Source organism: Ambystoma mexicanum, chromosome 8 (genome assembly GCF_040938575.1).
Source record: "Ambystoma mexicanum isolate Mex_15411 chromosome 8, UKY_AmexF1_1, whole genome shotgun sequence".
NCBI lineage: Eukaryota > Metazoa > Chordata > Amphibia > Caudata > Ambystomatidae > Ambystoma > Ambystoma mexicanum.
Genome location: NC_090929.1, coordinates 638,456,380 through 638,481,570, shown reverse-complemented (window position 1 = coordinate 638,481,570; position 25,191 = coordinate 638,456,380). Strand labels below are relative to the sequence as shown.

Below are 25,191 nucleotides of genomic sequence, written 5' to 3'. Positions count from 1 at the left end.
CCCCCCACTTCTTTTTTTAGGTCTTGACCCCTGGCTGAATCTGATTACTCATCTGAATTTGAGATAAGCATCCTGCAGCCATTCCAGCGGATCAGAAGAGGAGCCACTTATCCTGTGTAGCTGTGCAGACAACTGAATACCCGAGGCCAAAACCTGAAGAGGCCTGCCGACCATTTCTCGCTGCTGTCCTAGTCGAGCCCTGTCTGGCTACTGATCTCGGAAGACCCTTGCTTGTGCTTCAACACTTTGGACTGGTGGGACCAACCAGTCTCTGCGCTTTCTCGCGATCCTGCATTCTAGTCTCTTTGGAAGCATCCTTGGACCACATGGTGGACTGACCAACTCTGTTTTGGGCTGCAGGGCCAGAAGCGGCGTCTCTATTCCACGTTTGGGACCGGGTTTCTGTGTGCCAGTATCGACTGGTCCTGTTCTAGAAGGCTTCCTTTGTTCTGAGATGCCTGCTGTGCACTTGTGCGTCGACTGTCGCTGGAACTGCCATCACCCGTCTGGTAGAGTGCACTAAAGAATCCTGCATTGGTGCCTGCTGTTTATCTCCACTGGAAAGGGTTGTACTCTGCTCCTGGACCCGACCGAACTTCACTTGCACCCGCAGCACCTGGGCATCCTCTACTGGATCAATCGGTGGAAAAACCTAGCTCCAGCAACTGGCCTTTGACCTGCCAAGTCCTTTTGGAGGGTGGAGAGTGTGGGGGGGGGGGAGATTACGGTTGGTGAGTAGTCTCCATACTTAATGTTGCCCCCATTACCTCCATTATAAAGTTTGTGAAAAACTTTGATTTTTTTTTTGTTGTTGAATACTTTGCTTTTGCAACCCATGTTGAAAAAGCCCTCCAATATAAGAATAATACTTTACTCACCAGTAAACCACTTTGCAAGTCTTCTGGACTAATCTTAACGACCACTGGACCATTTCCCTAACCTTTTCCCAGTTTCTAAAAGCACAAGGACCCATTAAATGTAGGGTTGGATTTTCAAGTTAGGGTTCCTATTCATGTGGACTGTTGATGCAATTCCCTTTCAAGTATTTTGGTGGTGGGGTTTGGGGGGGGGTCGGTGAACTGTATACTTTGCATTAACGAACTATGACTGTATATATATTTTATATGGGTATTGTGAGAACATTACCTGCTTGATAAATTTTTCTAGCGTATTTGGGCCACTTTTTGGGCCTATAATAAATATAGTATTTTTATACTTGCTGCCAAGTGTAATCCTTGTATATTTCACATTGGGGACTCCAGACCCCACTCGCCTCTCCTGAGACTTTGCCTTGACCACTCTCAATGCTACCTTGATTGGTTAAACGCCCAGCGTTTCCCCTGTTCACTATAACTAGGGTGGCCTCCCAAACTCTGTCCGCTAGGACAGAGTTTACAAATCCATGTTACAAAAGGTAAGACACTGTCCATATTCCCTCTGGTTAGTGGTTATATTTGTGACCATACCCTTTCCCCTCCACAGGAATATGTGCCCTGACACCTTTCAGTTTCCCTACCGAGTCCTTGAGGTCTTTTATGTTGGTGTCACTCTTATGTTGCGTTGTCTGGTTTGTCCCCATTTCCCGACTTTATCAACCTTATTAATACATCCGTCCGTGCCCCTATTACGACAATGCGGTGTCTCTAAATTAGCGCCCAGTTATTGATTGTGTGAGCTTATACTGCCTGTATCCCATCTTATCCACCTTTGTTTCTATTCTCTTCAAAATATCATTAATATTTAATGCAGCTCTTCATTTTGGCAAGCCTTTTCTCATGGGTGTATTCGGGGTGGGTTTCTTTAACCTATAGTGTTCGCTAGGTTAAAATGGTTTCGATGGCCATCTTTTGCATGGCGTCATTTAATTTCTGATGGCAGAGTCGAGCTCGCTGAGGTGTTCTCTGTATTAAGATATCTAACCTCACCATCATTTACATGTGGTCTTTTAGTTTGATGGCACAGTCATATTTATCCCTTGATTTTCCTGGGTAGACCACTCCCTGGGTGCCGATCAGGCTCTGTGTGGCGAATTCCCTGAGTGGAGGTGTTCGCAACACAAGGCCTACATCTGGTGTTTCCCCCTCTAGCAATTCAATTTTCAGCTGTTATTTGGGCTTCCAGAGCGCAAGCCGCCTTTTTGAGAGAGTTTGAGTGTACACCACCAATTCCAGGTATTCCAGTAGTTGTCTTCTTCGATCCGCCCAACATTGCAGATTTGTACTGAAGTGGATTTCCCACAGGGACATCTGACACTTAAGGTTTTTTTCCCTGTCCCACCACCAGCTCCTTGCTGGGCATTTGTTTTAAGTTTAGCTATCCCAGCACGTACGGTTTAGCATGGGATAAGGGGCCTGGTATATAGTAACCGCACGCAAAAGTCAAAATAGAACCAATGTGTACTGGGTGGATCTCTGGAAGTTTAAACTGTGAAGTGATTATGAATAGTACGCATATCGAGGGAAGACTAAAATGCTGAGGTTGACCATAAAAAAAGAAGTTAATAGAACTGCAACTAATGCCCTCATTATGAGTTTGGCTGTAATACCGACAGAATACTGGCAAACGGTAACGTTACTGGCACCCAGTCCGGTGGAATGTCTACTGTATTCGGAGTGCTGGTAACGGGGGGGGGGGGGGTTGCCGGTATTACCAGCATCAGTAGTAAGTTCTGGTCATTCTGGCTATTTTTTGCCCGTAAGGTGGCGGAATAGCTGGAGGTCATTCAGTCCACCTCACCAGCAAACTTGAACTTTGCTGGTATGAAACGGGCCGATATATGGTAATACCTGCATGTAAATTCCAATTTGGCAAAGTTGTAACAAGGGTGTAAAAGTATTAAATGAGTGCAAAGAAGCTTGTCAGAAGACAGTCAAGCTGTCAGTACTTAAAAATACCCATCCCGCCTCCTCCCTCCCCCTACAATGTTTAAACTTTGTTGCAGTGCTTTTTATTGCCCCTAGGCAGTAATGGTTAAGACTGCAGAAATAGTGTAAGAGCATAGTCCGCACGGAGGTGTTCAAATAGTTGGACACAGATCTTGTTTCGCAGGACAAAAAGCTGTTGTGGCCCCTAAGCCGTACTAGTTAGGAATGCAGAGATCCAAGTACTTGTAGATATGTGTTTGTGCTGTATTGGTCCATTTTCAATAAGATTCTTAATGACTCCCTTTTAAGCGATCCTCCAAATCAGCAGCATAATGTTTCCCCTCGAGTCCTAAGATGCATGTACTGCTTTGAAGCAATAGATTCTAGTGCTAGGTTCTGGCGCTGGATTTCTATGTTCCTGTTGCGTCAAAGGGGAACACTCGACTGGCTTTAAGGGGCTTTGCCTTGGTCCATCTCCCCTCCTGCTTTGCAGGCCTCCCGTTACCTGATCTTGTTTTCTGCTCCCTTCCACTACTTTCTCACTTGTTTTGTCGTGCTATGCAGCCACAGATTCCTACGGGCAGTCCCTGAGCGAAGTGTCTCACAGCCCCCGCCTGAACAAATCGCAGGCAGTCACCACAGTTCCTTGAGGGAAAGGATGCAATAGGCCCAGACTGCGCTTAACAGAACTTTGCCACTGCTTTGCCGCCTGAGGTCTATTTTTGTAAAGAGAGCAGGTGTTGAATGGTAGGACTTAATTGGTGCCCCTTCTCTGGTCTCCAGGCCCAGAGCTCCCTGCACAAACTGCACTTACAGACCTGCGTACTTACCTGTGATCATCCGCAGAAGACAGAGTACTTGAGATTCTAAGTGGAGAAGGGTCAATACCAGTTCAAGGTCCTGCCCTTCAGCTTTTCTTCATCCCGTAAGGTTTTCACCAAACTGGCTGTGGTGGCAGCTCACCTCTGAAGGGAAGGAATTTTCCCCTCATCTGGACAAGTGGCTTGTCGGAGCCTGCTCCCCAGGCTTGGCGTTGGCACACCTATAACGGGGGTGCCGCCTTTTGCACAGCCTGGGCTTCTTCTTAGACTCCAATAAGTCTCAAGTTTCCCCGTCTGAGTCTGATTCATCAGAGTGGACCTAGACCCCACCCGAGGACAGAGTAGCAAACCTCTCGCAGATGCTCCAAGTCTCCCAACCACAGGAAAGTGTCACAACCTCTGCTTTTCTGGGCTTGCTGTGTTTTATGGCCTCCTGCATGCTTGTGGCACCAGAAGCCCGGCTATGCATGAGTTCAGTGGTTTCAAAGCTCTAATTGATTCTTTCCTCCCACAGATTCCTCACCCTTGATATCCCTATTCCAGCGCAGCTGTTCTCTGGCAATGTTTCCTCCGCCAGTGGGGTGTAGTGCGGCGCCGTCTGACGCCTCTATGCACCTGTGCCGGATATGACATTGGGGCCATTGTTAAGATGGATATCTCAAATCTGGCTTGGTGAGCAGATTTCAGGAGGCACTTGGTGAGCAGATTTCAGGAGGCAACCCTAGTTATAGTGAACAAACCCAATCAAGCTAAACATGGAGTGTGGTCAAGGCTTAGTCTCAGGAGAAAGTGAGTGGGGTCAGGGGTCCACAGTGAAGCTCACAATTTTGCTTAGACTGATAAGTACGAAAATACTCTTATTATAGGCCCAAAACGCACTAGAACAATGAAACAAGCAAGTGGCATTATCACACAACACTCAGTTCTCAAACATATGTACACAGTTGCCTTAGGTTTGTAAAAATGCATACAATAACCTATTCTACTGTGAGGAAAGGAAGGAATGATGCAGTAAGAAAAGCCAGTTCAAAAGAATAAGCCCAATCCCTATGATATGGCATTTATAACGTGCCTGTAAGCAAGTGTTTCTAGGCACGACAAGGAGGGGGGAAACGGGGAGGCCAAACCGACAATCTTACTAGGCCTTGTCATTCAGATGGCGCAAGTGCAAAGATGTGGAAGGTGAGAAGTACCTAAGTGGGGGTGGCGGGGGTGTGCAGGTAATCAAAAGGTGTAGCCAGCAGGTGGCTCAGTGCAGGTAATCAGAAAGAGCAGCCCACATGTGGCTCATAAGTGCAGAGAGGAGGTACTGTAGGGTTACAGATACAGACCACAAGTGCTGGGGGAGCCAAGAGGCAGTGCAAGGTTCAACTGGACATGCTGGGTCCAGGTTCAGAGGGTGGGCAGGTGACCAGTGCGTGGACCAGACTGGTCAGCAGGGGAGAGGAAGAGAGAAAGCGGAAGTGAAGAGGAAGGTCTTGAGTTGCTTCCGGAACTGGAGGTGGTTCTGGTCAGGTTTGAGAGAGGCTGTTCCAAAGGGGGGGGCCCAGCCAAAGCAAGATCTCCTCCCAATATACTGCTTGGAAAAGGGACTGACCCTCAGAGTTGGAGGTGGAGGAGCAGAGAGCTCGAGAAGGGAGATGTTTTAGGAAGAGAGTTGGGGGTAGTGCGGTCTCAGGTCCCAGACAGCCTTGTGGATGATGCAGAGGGACTTGAACTTGATCCTTGCTGCCACTGGGAGCCACTGAAGATTTCAGTGCTGGAGAGATACGATCCCTGGGCTTGAGGCCAAGGACCAGTCTTGCAGTCCTGTTCTGGATAAGTTGTAGATGACGGAGAGTAGAGGCAAGAAGATTTAGAAAGAGGCTGGTGCAGTAGTCCAGCCTAGAGAGGACCAGAGCTATGGAGACGGTGAGCTTCTGGGTAGCCCTATGTTGAAGGGGGCTTTGTGCCCAAAATCCACGAAGATTCTAGGAGGGGGGCATATGTGGGAAGAGTTCTCGTGGTGATTTCTTCCAGAAGACTGATCAACAATATTACAGGTAAGTAAGTTTTCCCTATCCTTTAGAACAACTTTTAGAACAAACATTCGAAAAGCGATGGGATGGAATCAACCAAAGTTTATTCAAAGGTTTATTATAGGGGAGATGGGGCAGCTGATTGTTTTGAGTACTCGCTTCCCCTGACTCCAATTTTCCCAAGTGAGTTGGCAGTTCGACTAGGAGTCACTGGAGGTAGGTTTTCCACCATTGGATCCAGTAGAAGATGCCCAGGAGCAGTGGGTGCAACGAGGATTCCGCTTGGTTCCATGAGCTGAATGCAATCCTTTTCGACGAAGACCTGCAGCAGGCACCAATGCATGCCTCTTCAGGACATTCTACCAGACTGAGGAAAGCTGGTTACAGCGACCGTCGCCGCACACGGGCGACAGCAGGGGTTTCTCCAGTTGTGGCGAAGACCTTCCCGGACAGGATTCCTTGTGCTGGGAAGCTAAAACTTGACAGGAAGCTGACTTGTGGCATGAGCTGGAGACTACCGAAGTTCTGGATGAAAACGTGGAATGGCGATGCTTCTGTCGAGGTAGCCCACTGGAGAGTGGGTCAGTCCACCTGGTAGTCCAGGGACGATTCCGTTGGCTCAGGGCGGTTGGAACTCGAGAGGATGTTGAGACTGGCTGATTCCGCCAGTCCAAGGGTTGCAGCACCGCACAGCGCCTTTGCAGATCAGGTAGTCCAGCAGGGCTTCACCAGGCCTGAATGCAGGAAGGGATTCCAGGTCTCTTCAGGAATCCTCCACTGATGTTCAGTAGTCTGCTCTTCTACACTGGATACTTGGCTCCTACGCTGATCTGAAGAAATGTCTGCAGGAGTCTTTCACTCATGCACACCCCTCCAGACTCTCCCACACCACATATGTGGAGTGGGACCAGACAGTCCCACCCGCTTCTTGGGTCCACACACAAACAGCATGCAATAGCCCATGAAAACAGCAGCTTTCCCATGTGAATGCATGACCATATAAGGGATTTCCTGAACTGCAAGGGCAGGAAGGCCAAGAAACCATATGGCCAAAGGACAAATGAAAAATCTTGTGGCACCGCCATTTTAGGACACTAGCCACATTTAGTAGACGGACAGGGTAAACACAAATGCGCACACTAATAATCCTGCAAAAATGGTAAAATAAACCCCTGTGTAAAGGACTAGGGTAATAAAGTATCATGCCATGTTTCGATGCCTCTTTTCGAGTTTCGAAAAACAAACTGTAATACTCCGCAGCTTCCACTAGATGTCGGCCATGCACAGCATGTGAATCTAAGCAGATACAAGCATCAGAAATAAGATTACGGTGAGTAATGTATCCCATCACCTCTCTACTGTATTATAAGATGCCTTGTGCACTATTAAAAATGTACCCAAACAGTTAAACAGTAAAAGACAAAAAGGAAACCTAGTTGCCTGGTACTGGTAGTCTGAAGGGCTGATTCGTTTCCCCAGGACAAAATGAGCAAAAGGCCAGGGAAGTGGAGGCTTAATTTTCCTGTAAAAAGTCTGGACAGCAAAATGTTTGGGGGTCCATATAATATGGAGGGGAAAGCTTCCTAAAAGAGAAATCTGTCCTAACAGCCAGTATTTATAGTAGCAACATGCCCCATAACCTCTGTTCGTTTTTTCCACACGCTTTGTTCACTAATCGGGAATGCGCTCATCTAGCTTACAGAATTTTTCAAACGCCATGCCTAATCCAACAGGTTTTAAGCCGTGTGGATTGCCGCTGACAGCTATCGGTCTCGGATCCGCACCTGATCTGCCTATGTTGCTTGGGCGAGGACCACAACACCCAATACTGCGGGTATTGCTAGTCCATGCCCCTGAAGACCCTGCAGGAAAGGTCAGCAAAGATTTTCACCTTCGTCCACAGAATGAAGTGTGAGGCTCCACGATTTCAGTCGAGGTCTCAAGTTGCAGATCGGCTACATGCAAGGTAAAAGAGGAAGGAGGATCAAGAGGCCCGCTCTGAGTGGTTTGGTTCACCGGCATTCGTCTTCGAAGAGCACTGCTTTTCTTCAGAGGTACCTTTTCCAACCCAATCCCCTACTCCAGAGGAATGGTAGAACATCTGCTTGAAGATTCTAGACATCTTCGCCCAGGCACCGACGCGTCTGGCCTCTGCGCCTGTGGTGCAGGCAATGGCGCTGTCGGCTGTGGCGTCGCAGTGGCTCACCGCATCGGTTGTGAACTGCAGGGCACCCTCAAGAGACCGCCGCTGCACGCCTACGGGCTTGGGCCTTGCCCATAAGGAAGCTGTGGTAGCTCGGCACCCACAGGCCCCGCCTTTGGCAAATGCAGCCTCTGCACCGGCACAGATGTTGGTGCCTTGGACACTGCGGCTTGCGGGAATATGCCCCTCTCCCTATGAATGCTTTCATGTTTGAGATCTACGACATCTATGGCAATGAGTGTGACCAGATTACTTTTGGGCTTGCACCTCTTGGCTCTAGGGAAATGAGATTTTCCAGAGGACATTTATGGAGGAGATAGGAATGCACTGGCAGAGGACCTGCAAGGTGCCAGCAGCAGCCTCGACACCTCCCCGGAGAAGGATGTCTTGCCAGCTCCCACCCCGGGAAAGCCCCAAGGTGCATTGCAGAGCTTGATGGGGAAAGGTAGCCAGCACTTTGGAATGGTCTGCTCCATCCAGGTCCAGGGTGCAATAGGGGCTCTGTGACATTCTGGACAAGGTGCCCAGAAAGGCAAAGCTCCTGACCTTCAATATGGTGATTGATGTGTCCATGCTGGACGCATGGTAGAAGCTTGCCTCTGTTGTGGACAGACATGCGAAAGAAACTGTCCCGCCCCATCAGACCCTGGTATTTCTCTCCTCCCATGCTTCACTTGAGAGCTTGGTGGTCCAGGCCACTAGGGCTAGCCTAAAAATAATCTACCTTCCCGTCCACCAGACAGGAAAAGTAAGAGGTTGGACGCGTGAGGCAAGCAGGTGTTCGCGTCAAGCAGTCTGGCACTGCAGGCTGTGAATGCCTCATGCGCCATGGCAATATTTTCCTGCAGTCTTTGCACAGTGGTGGCCAATGCAGCCGGACACATTCCCAAAAGGGAAATGAGGGATGGATTCGGGCCCTGGTCTTTGATGGCAGGGAGGTAGCACACCAAATACTGGAATCAAGGCTGGACACAGCGGACTGTGTGGGTAGGGCCATGGCTACCAGCACCGTGGCCAGGTGCCATTCCTGGCTAATAACTGAAGAATTTTCAGCCGAAATCCAAACCAGATTGTTGGACATGCCAGTCGACTGCAACTTTTTTCGAGTCAAGGCTGACTCACTCCAGAAAGCTTACTTGTCAAAGGCAATGACTACGTCCTTGGGGCATGTCGAGAAACAGCCATCCACAAGTCATCTCAGGGTCAGGGTTTTCGCCCCTTCATTGCCTTTTCCCCAGGAGGCCGTGGCAAATGTGCCACGGAAGAGGCAGATACTTGCCTAGAGATATTGGAAGAGGTGCCTAGAGGAGTGGCATGGCCACAGCGTCTGTGCCCGGTTCCCAAGACTTCAAATCTGTGACGTGTTTTACCAGCGTCTCCAGTGGGAGGCAAGGGGGGCATTCCTTGTTTAGCAGGGAATGGTGAGAGACCACGTCCAATGCTTAGCTTTGCAAGTCATCAGATAGGGTTATTGCCTCCTGTTTCTCCAGTGACCCCTGCCCCCCCGAAAACCACTGTCACCTGGCTACTCGTATCCTGACCCCATCCTTTAGCTTCTGGCGAAGACTGCGATCAAACTGGTTCCGCGCTCAAAGCGTGGAAAGGGGTGGTACTCAACCTATTTTCTGGTGCCGAAGGACAGAGGCTTGCACACCATTCTGGATCTGCAGCTGCTGAACTTGTTCTTACATGAGAACAAGTTAGACGGTTACTCAAACCCTCGATCTGCAGGATTAGTTGGTTTACCTAGATCTTCAGGGCGCCTCCTTCCATGTGCCGCATAGGAAGTACCTGAGGTTCATAGTGGGCCAACAACGTTACCAGTTCAAGGTCCTGCTGTTCAGTCTATCCATTGCACCCAGAGTTTTCACTAAGCTGCTAGCAGTGGTAGCGGCTCGCCTCAGGAGGGCATCCATGTCTTTCCCTACCTTGACAACTGGCTCTTCCGAACTTGCTCCCCAGAACTATTGTTGGAGCATCCAGTCCACACATGCAAGCGATTGCACAGTTGGGGATTTTCCCTGAGCTTCCAAAAGTTTCTGGTTCTGGCGTCCCTGTCTCTGATTCATCAGAGCCGTCTTGAACTCATGCCTGGGCAGGGCTCTCCAACCCCCTCCCCATCCCCACCAAGGATTGAGTGTCGAACATATTTTGAATGGTCAGTGGCCACCAATCACAGGAACAAGTGCATGCCTCTGGTTTCCTGCACCTTCTGGGCCTCATAGCCGCCTGAACCATTTGTGGTGCCGGAGGCGAGATTGTGCATGAGATTGCTTCAGAGGCTACTCAGTCGTCAATGGTCGCAGTTGCAGGGACATATGGTGGACCATCTACAGGTCTCAAACCAGGTGGCCAACGATCTCGTGTGGTGGGTCGTGCAGGACAACTTACTGAGAGGTGCATTGTTTAGTCAACCTAGGCCACAGTTGACTGGTCAGACACATCTCTGACTGGCTGTGGCGCTCCCCTGTCAGACCAAGCAGTGATTGGACTGGTCTCCAGCAGAGTCTCAGCAACATATACTTGTTGGAGTTCAGGGCAATCAGGCTGGACCTGGTCCCTTTCCTCTGAAGTGCAATACTTCTGATTCTGATGGACAAAGTGGCCACGGACGACCTCAACATACGAGGCGGTATGGGGTCCTTGCCACAGTGCTGGATTTTCTGCTATCTTTGGGCCAGGGGGACTGCAGATCGGCACTCTGAAGGGTTACCTTGCTGCTATTTCAGTGTTGAAAAGATCCCCAAGTTTATATGGACACTCTGTTTGAGCTCCTTCATTCATATCCTATTAGATTGCTCCTGGTTGCCATCACTTTCGCAAGACAGGTGCGTGAGCTCCAGGTGGTGTTTTACCTCCATTTGCTTTTTTCCAAAGAGAAGGTGACTTCGAGAGTGAATGGTCTTGGATTTCCATTATTCCCATGTTTTCTGCCTGCCCCTTCCAAGGCAGCAGGGCGATTCCCTGGATTCGGTATGGGCTCTCAGCTACTATGCTTCTCTCGGACGAGAGAGGCTAGGAAAGATGACCAGCTTTTTGTTGGTTACCCTGGTGCCCCTGTTGGCAGGGCTGTGACCAAACAGACCCTGTCAAAATAGCTCATTCTCTGCATCTCGGAATGCTATGATCTCGCTGACAAGAATGTATCGGATGGTCTCTGGGCTCATTCCACCACAGGACTGGCTGCCACCGGGCATGACTTGGACTTCTTTCAGGTTCGCAAAGCAGTAATGCTTGGATTCTGTCTCGTCAGGTCGCTCGTTTTGGCAGAACTGTCTTTCAGAGTTTTCTGGTTGGTACAACATCCTTCCATCGCCAGGAATTTCAAAGCCTGCATTTTAAACGTGTAAAGAACAACAAAAATGTTAATCAAATTCTTCTGGGGGGTGGGAAAGGGCAGATAAGGGGTTGGTGTCCGGTTGTGGTTACAAATAGGTGGGGGATGGGAGGCTTGGGCCCCCCTTTCCAAAAATTATAATAATTCGATGAACGTTTTAGTTATTTTATGCAGGTTTAAAATGCAGGCTTTGAAATGCCTGGCGATGAAAGGACATAAAACCTTATGGTTTAGGTGGTATCCTTGCTATCTTCCCTCCTCCAGGTCATTGTACTGCTTTGGGAGTCTAGGAAAGATGGGGAAGTCATTGAAGGAAGGAGTCATTAGAATAACCAATTACTTAGCCCTTCGAAGTGTTCTTTCTGATGGACATCCTTCCACTGATTCCTCATCACCTGCCCTACTGCCCCTTTGGGCGGATAGCTTCTACACCTTTTGTTCTGCGTTCCCTCAGCATCTGAGTGCTAGGGAAATATATATTATCCCGACATCCTATCTTGGCTGGGGATACTTGGAGGCATCGGGCGGAGAAGTGCTGCGCCCCGTGGCAGCTGTAGACCTTTCCGCAGAGCAGTTGCGCCTGGAAATAGATGTCAAAGATGAGATATCCGTGGGATAACGTCCATTAGAAAGAACATGAACGATATAAAAGTAATTTTGTAAATTTGTATACATTCTAGGCAACTTTTATTAAGTGTGCTGTGTGTGCTTAACTGGACCCTTAACCACTCTCGTTTCCTAAGTCTAAGCTTTGTTTACTGTTCACACTAGCCAGATAGTTTGGCTGCTATGCTTTAGTGTATTTCTCTGGTCACCAGAACAGAGTGGCCTCTCAGAATCTGTCCACAGGGTGCATTCTGAAAATCCATCTTAATAGTGACTATTGGGAATAACTGTATTCCACCCTCATGGAGGTAAATCTGACTGCTCTTCTACAGCTACCATTTTAGAGTGCATTTCCTTTTTAGGTGACACTGTTCTTCCATTGGGTTAGAATGCTACACAGTCCACACCAGAGGGTTGTGCAAAACTCTCCTTTAACAAATGCCTTTAAGGTACCACTGGCCAAAAGGGACATCACAACAAAGTAAATGTCTATCATCTCCTGATATGAGACTGCTAAAAGATGTTGAATGGGCTATAGTAGACCATGATTGTGCCAAGATATTCTGGTCAAAGCCAGGCTAAAGGGGCAAAAGCACTATAAGTGCATTGTTGAATCTGTTGGTGACTTCTCCTGATAAACATCCGCTGTAGTCAGTTGCTTTAACTGATTTTCTTATAATCTTGTTGACTCTCTCTGGTCAATTTGTGTGTAGCCATTGAATGCTGAGTATGTACTGTCCCCTTTGTGTCATACTTGTATTAATCCTCTTTTATCCTGCTAGTTGCTGCTAATTTCAGTAGTTTACAGTTTTTTTTTTTTTTTTTTACATGCGTAACATCTTGTATGTTTCGGTGTCTGATTTCAAAAGTAATCAGTCATTGAATGTTTTTACTGGATCACATGTAATTGATTTGGTATTTTGCATAATATACAAATTGATTCCAAAAACGAATGTACATTGTATATTTCTGGTAACTTTACTTGGGTAGTCTCTTCATTCAACATGTTTCACATGTGCCCTTAATCTGAGCAGCTGCGATTCCCCATTTTAAACAAACCATATCTACATGCCACATTTTCCATTACATGTCATCTTTTGATCACTGTTATTTGGCATGTTCCCTCTACTTTCCACCATTAACATTTGTCCTGACTGCTGGTCTCTTACCGGTTGATGTTGGTGTGTGTTTTGCCCCTCTGGCATCCTCTTTCAGTAAGTCTACTTTGTTTTATTGCATGAGCTAATGTTTGCTCTTACTTTCAGGTATCGATGTGGAGCAGGTGTCGGTTGTCATCAATTTTGACCTTCCTGTGGATAAGGACGGAAACCCTGACAATGAGACGTACCTACACAGGATTGGCCGGACAGGACGTTTTGGGAAACGAGGATTGGCCATTAACATGGTGGACAGCAAGCATAGCATGAATATCCTTAACCGAATACAGGAGCATTTTAGTACGTGGTGACCCATTGCTCTCTCACTTTGCACACCCTTATTCCTTCTCTTGCTGACCAAAACCTCACGTTTTTTATTTAACAGTCGGTGTCTCTTAAATTACAGGAGTGTCAGAAGATTTTACCATCTTCCACAGTTCACCACAATTTTTTTACTTAGCAATCTTAGCATCTTTACTGGAGAAAACTGTTTAAAATATATTTTGATGTAAGAGGCGAGAATAGACCATTCAATATAGGTTTACACTGTTATACAATTATTTTAAAGTAGGCCTGAGAGTTTACTGATCAGCTCTTCAGACCTTGCTGGTAGCATTTTTTTGCTATTGCAGGCAACCAATGGGTTGATCTGGAATATCTTGATTTTTAGTCTGGGCCCCAGCTTTGCTATAGAGAAAAGAAAACTATTGTCTCTACATGTAATATTTTTTTCAGATCGTGTTGTCACTTTGGTTTTAACTTGGTTTTGAGCAAAAAGTGGAAGGCTAAAAAATCCTGATTAATGCTTTTATTGCTGTCCCTGCACTATTGAGCTGTCCCAAGAAAACATGAAAAAATCCAAAACCCTTTCTAAAGGGAAGCCAAGGTCCACTTTGCTCAGTGTTGGGGACAGTTTCACTTTTGCAACTTGCCATCCATTGGTTTCAATGGCACCCATAGCATATCTTTGATGGATTTGGACATTGACTTGTTTTGCAGTACTAATTTGGGGTACAGACGGCAGTTCTTATGGCTCCAAGTGAATGGACCGCATCTCATCTTTTTTTTTACCTTTTTGTTTTTCATATAGCACAGCCCACCTTCGGTGAAGTGCTGCAGGGAAATGTTTTCTCTTGGGTAATTTTTGTTATCCCTTTCCATATGCACAGAACAGGCTAGTGACAGTGGACCTATTTTTGCTATAAGTGATCTACTGTGCACCAGTTATTTTATCTCAATAGTGCCTTTTTTAAGTTCCATATACTCCAAAGTACTGCTCTTCATTGGTACACGCCTGTCCTCTGTGCACGCTTGCTTTTTTGCTGTTTTTCCAACCCCGGCAGGTGGAAAATTGCCATATTTGATCTTGTGGTCAGCCATGGACTCCCTGTCAGTTCTTTGTATCTTTCAAATAGCTAAAAGTAGTTCTTTTCAGGGTTGCCTCGTCCCAAACCACATTCCAGACTGATGTGGGCTGTCTGCGATTGGACTAGCAACTACCTGTTTGAATGGTGCAAATATTTGCCACCTGAATGCTACAATTGCGCCCAGCTTGGATTTGTTATTGGAGGGTTTGGAGCCATTCTACTTGACATCCACTGGGACCAAGTGTCTGAAGACGCCACAGGGACACCACTACACTGGTGACGAGCATTGGCAAAGGTATCTACCAAGGAACGTCTAACTTCTTGCCACAAGGGAAGGCCCTCATCTGGCGCCTTCCTCTTTTAGACTGGTGGGCTTAACTAGTCTGAAGTCCTGTACAGATGCCCAGTGTTCTCTGGATCTCAAAGTGCCCTGGAACTCCCAAGGTCCTGCACCATCCTCGAAAGGAACAGTGCTGCTGTTTCAACAGTCTTACCTTAAGGCTTGCGACTGCATATCTTTCCATTGTTGGACATCAACCTGGTACCCTGCTCCTCTCCACTATGAGGTAGGGCCTGCCTGGAGCTTATGTTTTATTGCCTTGCTACTTGGAGCATTCCTGACCATATGCAGGTTCACCAAGCATCTCACTTTGCATGAAGTATTCTGGGGGTTGTAGGGAAGGCATGGTATCAACCGTAAGACGGGCACAAGTGACCAGAGTTCAAGGGTGTTTATTGAACTTCAAAAAGGGTACGAATCTCGGGGTGGGACAAACCACAACACAGACTTGGATTGAATCAACTGGGTTCATTCAATAATAAGTTCAGAACAAAACCGGGGAAGTCGTATGTCAGAAAGAACTCCCGATTTTTCTTTCCTCTCTCTCCCTCACAGTTCGTGGACTGGCAAAGTCTGTTATACAATCCTCTGTGATCAGGTTGATCAGTCTTTTATCTTGCCTTCAGGGAAAATTAGGGATTATGCTGGACTCCCAAGTTTCTATTGAATGCGCTTGTGCTTACTTTAAATGATCCTTGACCACAACTTAAACAACACTGGTCACAAACTTTTTTGAGATGTCACTTTGCCATTGTCCCTTTTAGGCCCTCTCCCCTAACTAGGTTTCCACCTTGACTCTTATCTTGGCATCAGATTAATTATATGCTCATCTGGGCCTTGGAAGGTCCACTTGACACTCCAAGTTGGTGGGGGGTTTCGAGCGGGTTCGCTGTGCCTGGCAGTTCGGTGTGCCTGGCGCTTCGACAGTTAGCCACGCCAGATCTCTGTACTCTGCTCATTCGTCGAATCTTCGTTTCTCCAACTTCATTACACGAACTCAGCCAACAGGCTAAACTTCTCTTAATATTCACAACAGGCGCAACTAGTTATATTTTCGTTCCGGCAACAGTTAGGCTAATATGCCCATTCATAGCAGGGCTCATCCTCTGGCACAGCCGGTTCCTGCCAAGACCAAAACAAAACGCACAAAGTGACCAGTACATTAGAAGAAAGTACCTATAGCCCTGGAAGATTACTTTCTATTGGCCCAAAGAAGTGTCTGTCAAACCTATCCAGGTTCAGCCCCCATGATTCTTTCCTTGCTCCTGCCTTATCACACGCAGGGCACAAGTGACCACAGTTCAAGGGCGTTTATTGAACTTCAAAAAGGGTATGATAAATGCCTAGCTAAACCTAAATTTACAGATGGGATCAAGCTACAACCATCAAATAACGCAGTCCTAGTGGTGTCTTCTCAAAATAAAAGGGCCTATACTAAACCTATTGCCAATCCTTACCGCTAAATACAAATAGTGTGGGGTAGTGTTTATGAAAGTGTTCACAAAAATTATGTCCGGATGTTCAGGCCGCTGGCCGCCCTTCCTCACATTTTCAGCACAGGATAAGGCGGTTCACTCGAACTTGGCACAATCTCTGGTTTCTTTAGCACGAGGATACAGTTCAATCGTTAGTATTGGGGCCTTCTGTGCCCAAGTCTCTTTGTCGATCAAGTCTCTTCATGCAGAGGGCCTGATACGACAAAACAAAGTGATTTTCCCCTTAAATGTACTCCATTCTGGTGATTCACTATTCACCCCGTATCCCCCTCAGGCGGGCTCAGATCGCCTTCTTAATACAATTAGTCTACCTCAGCCGGGTACAGACCAATTTCATTTAGCATCAATTATCGAATAATTTTGAATGTGCACAGGGTTTGCCTTGACCCTTTACAGGGCCATTTCGATTTCACAATTCCTTTTTACATTTGCCACCTTTCAGTTGGATACTTAACAGAGACCTTTGAATGAGTGCCCACCTGGCGCCGTACCACTCTATTTGCGGTATCTATTTTGGCTTCAAAAGTTCAGTCACTCATCTGCTGTTAAATTATATTTGCGTTGCTTGTCACATACGCTTCACACACTGTTCACTTCAGTTTTCTTGATACAATGTTGCTGCTTGCAACCTTGGCTTTAACACAGGCTGCTCTGGTATCAGTCTCACCAAATCACCGGCATTGGTGACTTTACTGGTGCTGCTTTGTTGTAGGAGCCAAGGACAGCACCACAGCACCACAGCGGCAAACAATCCTCCCCGCCTTGATATCAACACAGGAGAGCCCCTGGTTTATCCGACACACAATGCAGGTTTCTTCAGTTTTTGATTCCAGGTCTTATGTTTCTTGTTCTTGAAGGCTCATGAAAGTAAATCTTTCTCAGACAAGGTCGAGGGCACTTCCCTCCTTGCAACCCTCTTCAGTCTTGGCGTCTTTCTCCTTGTATTAAACTGTCATCTTGGAACCGCTGCTTCCTTGTGTTTTGCACCTTTCTCGTGTGTACTCCCGCGCTCTGCCTTTTATCCCTGTGGGGAGGAGAAATGGAGGGCAGGTGTGTGTCAAGGTGTGGTGCCTGATTTCATTAGCGGGACAGGCACATAGGAAAAAGCCAGAGGTATTTCTTTTAGCTTTGTTTCTGGGTTTTGTATTTGGGTAGTGGAATGAATAGGGGCGATTGTGGGAACTGTAGTGTTTTATAAAAAGCAGACTGAGTTCGGAAAAGGATAGTCAGAGGGACCAGTAGAAGAATGACTGGGAAGGTGGGTGTTGCAGTATTCCTGAGTAGGCAGAAAAGTAGTTGCATCAGAGAGACAAGAGAAGGTACATTGTGAAATAGACTGGTTTCGTATTTTTCTCCCTTGCCTTGATTGTTCTCGCCTCCTCCCAGGAAATGTTAATTTCAAAGGCTATAGTTCGGGTAGATTATTGTCAAGAGGTCTGGTATCGGAGTAACAGGGATTATAATCGTGTAATGAAAATGGAAAGAATCCATTTCTTATTGGTTTCCGGAAAGGTTGAGGAGTAGTGATATGTTGTTTCTCTGTGAAGAGAAGAATACTCTGGCTTGCCTGTGTTTTCCAAGTATCTCTGAGAATAGCTTGTGAGAAACGCCTCGGGTTTCTCAAAGGGTCTACCAGTTTTGTGGGAGTTGAAGCAGTCCTCCCTAATCAGCCCTGTCCAGCTTTTGCTTCTCTGGAACAATTCACCTTGCAAAAGACCGTAACCACTGCTAATCAGACACAAGCCTAACACTCAAAACTACTGCACTGCAAACCCTAGTCACATACAACAAACATTCAAAACTTCAACACAGTGGCCTATAGCTCACTAAATATCCCTAATGGAAAGTCTAAATATCCCTCATTATGGTTGCTCGTCTATCCCTAGTGGGCGCTGATGTGCCGCCTATCTAGGAAAGGGGACAGAAGAAGGGCTGGCCCTAGCCTAGCTCACTATGTTCCTGTCTTAGCTAATAATTAAAACCAGACAAATAAAAAAATCAGTTTTAACAACCCGGTCGCTCGAGTCCTGCTGGTTCAGGGCATTGGCCTGAACGCTTATTATCAGTCTACCGGTTTCAGCAGGTTTTGCGAAGTCTGACTGCTTTCTTCAGGACCAGACCTCAACATAAGGTTGTCTCTTTATAAAAAAAAAAAAACAGGAGGGTAGTCTCGCTTCTCCTCTGTATGGGTCAGAACCACATCAAGTGGCTAGAATTGATGGCCATTTGGCTCGCACTCAAGTCTTAGCTTCCAGTAATTATGGGTAGTGCAGTGTGTATCCGAACAGACAACTCTACCTGCATGTTCTATGTCAACAAGCAGGGGGGCACCAGATCCCCTCCTCTTTGCCGGTTGACCCTAGACATCGGAGTGGGAGATTGAGCAGGATGTGTGGATCTCAGCCGACTGGCTCAGCCGATTGGGTTCCGACAATTACGAATGGCAACTGAATGGGACAGTGCTCCAGGAAAATAGTCAACAAATGGGGCCACCCGGCCACAGACCGGTTTGTGACGGAGAGCATCAGGATGTGCTAGCAGTTCACGTCCTGGGGCGACAGGGGCGCGGATCCCTCAGGACGTGCTTCAAATACCTTGGGAGGGGATATGGGCAAATGCATTCTCCTGCATTGGATCTTTCATGGATTCACATGCTGTGAATATTTCCCATCGTCAGACTGGGAAACCTCAGTAACTTTAACCTAGCATTTTCCTATGGGAAACTTCGCCACCTTGGTGTCCTACAACGTCCTTTTTGGTTACTTTAGGCTACCCAGTAGGACGTTCGGTATAAATGGCCCCGCCCCGCTGCTTCCCTACAGATTTCAACCGTCTCCAAACAGTTGGGATCACCTCGTGTCTACTCTTCGTGTTCTACACGTGCTCTTCGTACTATCGGCCATTATGTCATCTGTGGGCCGGAAAAAGTCGCTGTTTAGGCCTTGTGCTACCTGCGGCCTAAAGGTCTTCGAGGGGGACGGACATGCAGATTGCCTTTATTGTCTTTACCTACCCCAATCATTCGGCGGATGCCTGTGAGATGTCGGGTGTTTTCTCAGAAAACGCTGAAGGACTACAACAACCAGCTAGTTGGTTGGCTCAACGAGGGCACTTACCCAGGTTTGGAGGTTTCGTCCCAGAGAAGCAAGTCGTCTGCTCCGGCGGTGAAGGCGTCTACACAGCAGAGGGCGATGTCCGTGGAACCCCCTGCCAAGAAGCAAAGCACTGAGGTGCTTGCGTTGGAGGTGGGGAAAGGTCGTTCCTCTGAATCCAAATTGCATCGGTCCAAAGGTGCGAGTGGCTCTTCGCTCTCCAGGTGGGCGAGACCAGACAAGTCCAAGGAGTTGAGTGATCGGCGCAGAAGTCTGCGTCGGTGGAGAATGCGAGGGGGTGAGAGTCTTCTTCAAAGCACTCGTCTAAGGACTGGCATAGGTCCTCTTCCAGCCGACATTCGTCGAAACATCGTTCCAGCACTTCAACCACGCGACCGGCATCACCGGCGAAGACGGGGCCTGTGGAGCCCTTGGTGTCGTTGACTGAGGTTCCATCATCGACGATTTACAATCCTCGCTCCCATTGTAGACGGGGGAGGGGTGTCAGCGGCTCCGTCTATGGCGTGACTGTCAGTGGTCCACAGTTGCTGGAGGCGGATGGTGGTTTGTTGCCGACGGGGGATCCGTGGCAGTCTGGGGCCGGCTTCGGGCCGTTACTCCGGGTGGACATTCTTCAACAGGATCCGGCTTCGTATTCAGTCTCCTCGGGTCTGAGGAGGAGCATGAACCAGGTTCCCATCCATCTGCGCTAGGTCTGCGGGTGGCAGGTCTGTCTGCATCATGTGGTCTAGGGCGCCCCTGTACCCGTTGGTGAACCCTCACTATCTGTCTATGCAGGTGTTAAGTACTCTCCAGTCGCTGTTGGGACAATTGGATGTGCAACTTCCTACGGCTCTGTGCCCGATGGCTCCAATGGTGCGTAGTGTGCCTGATGAGGCCCCTCGCCCCAGCCTCCCCAGGAATGCACCTGCGGTGCGGCTGGCATTGCCAGCACCGGTGCGGTTGGGCATTCCAAGAAGTCATCCAGAGGAAGGTCAGCTGTTCGATTCGGATCAGGAGAGCAGGCCTTCGTGTCACGTTGTCGACCATGTCCTCGTCGCCCAGGACGATATTGGGGCATTTCACGATATGATGGTGAAGGCGTGCCAAGAATTTGGCCTTGCTCCTGAGGAGGAGCGTAAAGACAGTTTTCTTTTCGATCACATGGGAAGTGACGGAAGGCAGTCTTCTCGGTCCCCATTTTGGACCATGTGTGGCAGGAGAGCCTGTGCACAATGTGTCATCCCTTTTTGGAACCAGCCGTCAAGGGAGGTCTGGAGAAGTTTAAGGCGCCTGTTTCGACCCCCAAGTGCCTCATGTCTCAGCCCACGCCGGAGTCGGTGGTTTTGGCGTGGGATAGTTGGAAGGCAAGGAGCCAACACGTGTGTTAGGCCACCGGACAGTGAGGCCAGAAAACGAGATGCTTTCGGGAAGAAAGTCCTCACGGTGGGTGCTACGACAGTGAAGCTGGCATATTCCTTGGCCATTATGGGCAGGCACGATGGGGAGATGTGGCACTGGTTGCCCCCGCTCTTGGAACATCTCCCAGAACAACGCAAGGAAGCTATGCTGCTGGTCCGAGAGGGGGAGGAGGCCTTCAACCACAGCATCAACATTGCAGTGGACTTGGCGGAGCCAGGCTTCAAACAAATGAATAACTGTGTTCTCTGGAGGCAGGCGTGGTTACGCTGCACTGACTTTAGTCCTGAAGTCCAGCATAAAGTTATGGATATGCCCTGTGACGGGGAGCAGCTCTTTGGCAAGAAGATTGATGAGGCACTCAAGGGCATGAAGGAAGACACTGAGACGGCGAAGTCCCTGGGGGCTCTGCAAACGTGCCGTTCTTTTCTCCCCTTCTGGGCTTTTCGAGGGGCCTCCTGGTAATGCCAGATTTGCCGCCTCCTGCGACAGGCTAGTCGCCCCAGTTACTCTTCCCAAGGTTTCAGACGCTCGTTCCAAGCAGCGTAGAAAAGCAAAGACTACCAGGAGGGGGCGCTGTTGAGCAGCCCAAAGATGGCTGCTTAGCTCTTTAGCTCTCTTATACCGGCGTACGTCTCATGGAAATGGCGGTTTCCCGGATCACCCAGCCCTGAGAAGCTAACCGACTGGTAATGAGTGTTGGGCGGCTGCAGCTCCATTTTCGGGCGGACTGGCTGTGTGGATGCCGAGAGCGAACCTGCTGTGCTGCTGGTGACGCTGTGCAACATACAGTGGCTACTAGGCCGTTGGTGCGCCTTCCCTGCGGATCTCTCCGGAGGCTAAGGCTGGAAGTTGGGCTGTGCTCCACACTCAAACCTGTGTCGGCGCCTGCATCGCCCCACCCAAGGAAGCTAAATCCCTGCCACTGTGCTGCTTGGACCCATGGAGGCCCCCGCTGTATCATTGGAATGAGCGCCGGAGGAGCACCGTGGCTGCGATGTAACCTCAGTACGCCGCCAGCTCTGGAACACTGAGTGGTCAGTTGCCGGCATACTTCACATCTGCTCATCCCTACCCGGAGCTGCTATTGACACGGGGAGCTGTGAGTGTGTGTGGTTTCCCCCGACACCCAGTTATCTTCAGCGACCCTTGTCCTGACTTGGTGACGACCTGGGGGGGTGCGGCACTTGTGCTGTGACCGCAGAGAAGCAACCATCATTCGCACCACAAGACGCCTGGGAGCACCCCTGCGCCCACATCACGTGACGCCGCTGCATGCAGCCTGCCCGCACGGCCCTCCCTCTCGGGCCACCGTGCCTTGGGGTCCCGGACTAAGGTCCAGCATCTGACCCCGCAATGTGGGCACTGAGAGTGCCTTCTGCTCGCTGCGCCGCGACTGCACGGAGCAATGAGAGCCAGCTATCTACCGAGGACCCGGCAGGCTGATCCCATACGACAGCAGATCACGCCAGCATTGGAGATGCGAGAGACCCCGACATCACAAGAAGTATTCCCAGTGGCCCCCTGACTGGGCCTGTGCTTCCCTGACAGTCTTGGGGCACTTGCTACTCCCACCCCACCCTCCAACACCCCTGTCCTGTGGTAGAAACCCACTGCACTCCGCACCACTGCTGATTACATACAACTGACAGTGCTGAGATCCCGCCCCCAGCGGCTTTATCCCCATCAATTACACCACACTCAACGCCAGTCTACACTGCAGTCCTGGGCCCATGTCAGGCCTGCCTCATCTCTGCCACGGTGGCCACCGCATGACACTCTAAACCCATGAATCATCCCAGGCGTTGAAGGACAAGATATTCTGCCAAGTGTGGGGTGAGGACCACGCCTTGCCATTTCATCACCGCTACTGCTGCAGGTTGGCCGCGATTGGTGCCCTGCTCTGCCCCGCTCCCGCAGTTTGACCCCCACAAGCCTGCGCACCTGCACCGCTGTGACTACACCCCCTTGCCGCCCCCAGCCTGTGGGTACCGGCAACACCTATGTCCTGCTCGCCTGCTGTGACCGACCATGGCTATATGGCACATGTGCCGGGTCTGAACGTGACAGCCATGCGGGCCCACATCCGATTAAGTTTTTGCTACAATCGAGGTACCAGCGTGACGTTCCGTCTGCCTCCAATCCACTCACCAGGCTCATGGACCCTGGCGCATAAGGCGCTCTCCTGCTGAGAGAGCGTTGAATAACCCGGTACATTACGCCACCCCTCCAGCTCTTGGTACACCACCCATTGGACCCTCGCCCGCATGTATATGGCTTTGTTGCCCTGTGCATAGCCTTCTATTACTCCTAGTTGATCACCGGAGGCCCTGCGGGTCTGTTGCTGGTCCCCCAGACCACGTTGGGGTACACCACGGATAGCTACACTCCAGAAAACGCCTCCAGGCCAGTGCTAACTCACGAACACCACGCACGCATCTACCACCACTGCTCATATGCTCCTGGCCACCCAGCAGTGAACACCTGCCTACCTGGACAATGTCTAACAGATCCCGGGGTGCAAACAAGGTCGGAGCCATGGACAAGTTTGCCAAGACCACATCTAGGCCCGAACACGGACAATCCTCAGCTAACCAGGATGAGGCAGACATTCCAATGGACACCCCGGCTCCCGACCTTACAACTATGAAGGAACTCATGGGCAAAAATGTTGCATCCTTTCATGAAAAGCTGGATGACATAAATTCTAATGTGGCCTCACTCTGGTCCGAACTGGACCAACAGGGCACCAGAATCACTGAGGCTGAAACCAAAATTGGTGCCAACGAATTTGGAATTCAAGTGTTAAAGGACACGGTGGCCACCCTAGCCTGGGATATGAAATGTGTCAAAGCCAAATGCGACGAATTAGAATCCAGATCGCGCTGGAATAACATTTGCATTATCGGGTTCCCGGAGAATGCACTTAAGCGTCGAATGGAACAGCCAACTGAAAATATGCTTAAAACCCTGCTAGATAACCCCGAACTGTCTCCCTTCTTTGCTGTTGAGCGTGCCCACCGTGCACTGGCCCCACATCCCAAGCATGGCGATTTCCCTCCGGCCTGTCATTGCAAATATCCTAAGCTATAGGGACAGAAACCACATACTCTGGCACGAGAGAATGGGGAACTCGGGCTGGATTCGCAGGTCATCAGGATCTTCCCAGACCTTTCCACGGGAGTGCAGCAGGGCTGCCCTTTATGCATGGTTCTCCCGCTCCTTAACTCAGATATCCTTTTGTTTCATGAGCTGTTGGCACCCTAAGGAAATTTGCCCCACTTGTCAAATTGAACGTATGTCTGGATTGGTTAGCCGCCCACACCGCGACGCCTCATTGTAGATTCTCATAATCCCGATATCCATTAGCCGATATCAAACATGTGCTCATATCTCCCTTCTACCATATTCTGGGTCATGAGTATGGATTGTCGTAGTGAGAGCCTCATCGAGCGTCTGCATCTTTTGAGGCTCACTATCCTGCTTCTCAGGCCTCAGCACGTGGGGTGGGAGGTAATAATCACCACAATGTAAAGTATGATGTGGTATTTACCATGTCTCCTCTAAGCTGGTTACACGGCAGCGGCGCACCCCACTGCGGCTGCAATGGTTTTTCTTATGGTTCTCTTGTTCATGAGCTTCTGTTGGGCCCGTGACCCGTGTGGGCCGAGTTGGGGGTGGCTCACTGGTATGGGGTCCGTTGGGAGGGTCTGACGCACTGCTGGTTGGGGAAGGGCAGTGGGGTTGAGGGCGAGACCGTTGGGGTAAGTTGCACAAAAAAAGGCGGCAGAGGAGCGGCAGTGCGTGTGGTAAGCAGACAACACGAGACATACGCTTTTACAACCCTATACGCGCAAAGGCGCTACAGCTGGGATGTCCCCTGAAATGTTGCTATGGCCACTCGCATAATGACATGGAACGTCCGTGGGATAGGTAACTTCACCAAGGCCCGCAGGATCACAGCTTATGCACAGACACGGGGTGAAGGTACTCCTCCTGCAGAAGACCCATGCCCTGTGCCGCCTGGCATCGTACCTAGCACCATCGTGGGGACCAAATAGATTTTATACAAGATACTCCACACAGTCCAGGGGAGTGTTGACGTTAATTCACAAATCCGTTAAAATTGTTCTGAAGAAAGGCCATAGACGCTGAGGGCAGATATGTCATCCTGCATTGTCATAGCAAACACGGAGTACCTGCTAGTGAACACATATGGCCCAAATGTTGATACCCCTGAATTTTACGATACTGTAGTTTCCCTAATTATGGGGTATATTGGGGTTCCAATAATCTGGGGGGGTGATATAAACTTGATACTAGACCATGATCTAGATAGAACTGGAACGGCACCGAGGGCTCGGTCTCGTGCGGCTAGGAGATTACATACACATCGCTGCGCTTGTCATGCAGGATGTCTGGAGGACTGTCCATCCCCAAGCGCAAGAATGTACATACAATTCCTCGGCGC

The 25,191-nt window shown here is 49.2% G+C and overlaps 1 protein-coding gene across 1 annotated transcript in view; it reads left to right on the top strand.

Annotated features, from left to right (window-relative positions):
- LOC138472262 (ATP-dependent RNA helicase DDX19B) overlaps positions 1–25,191 on the top strand; it is an 857,647-nt gene that overhangs the window by 783,898 nt on the left and 48,558 nt on the right. The window contains exon 12 of the mRNA XM_069610370.1: positions 13,115–13,306. Within this exon, the coding sequence (XP_069466471.1) occupies positions 13,115–13,306 (192 nt within the window). The remainder of the gene's footprint in view (positions 1–13,114; positions 13,307–25,191) is intronic.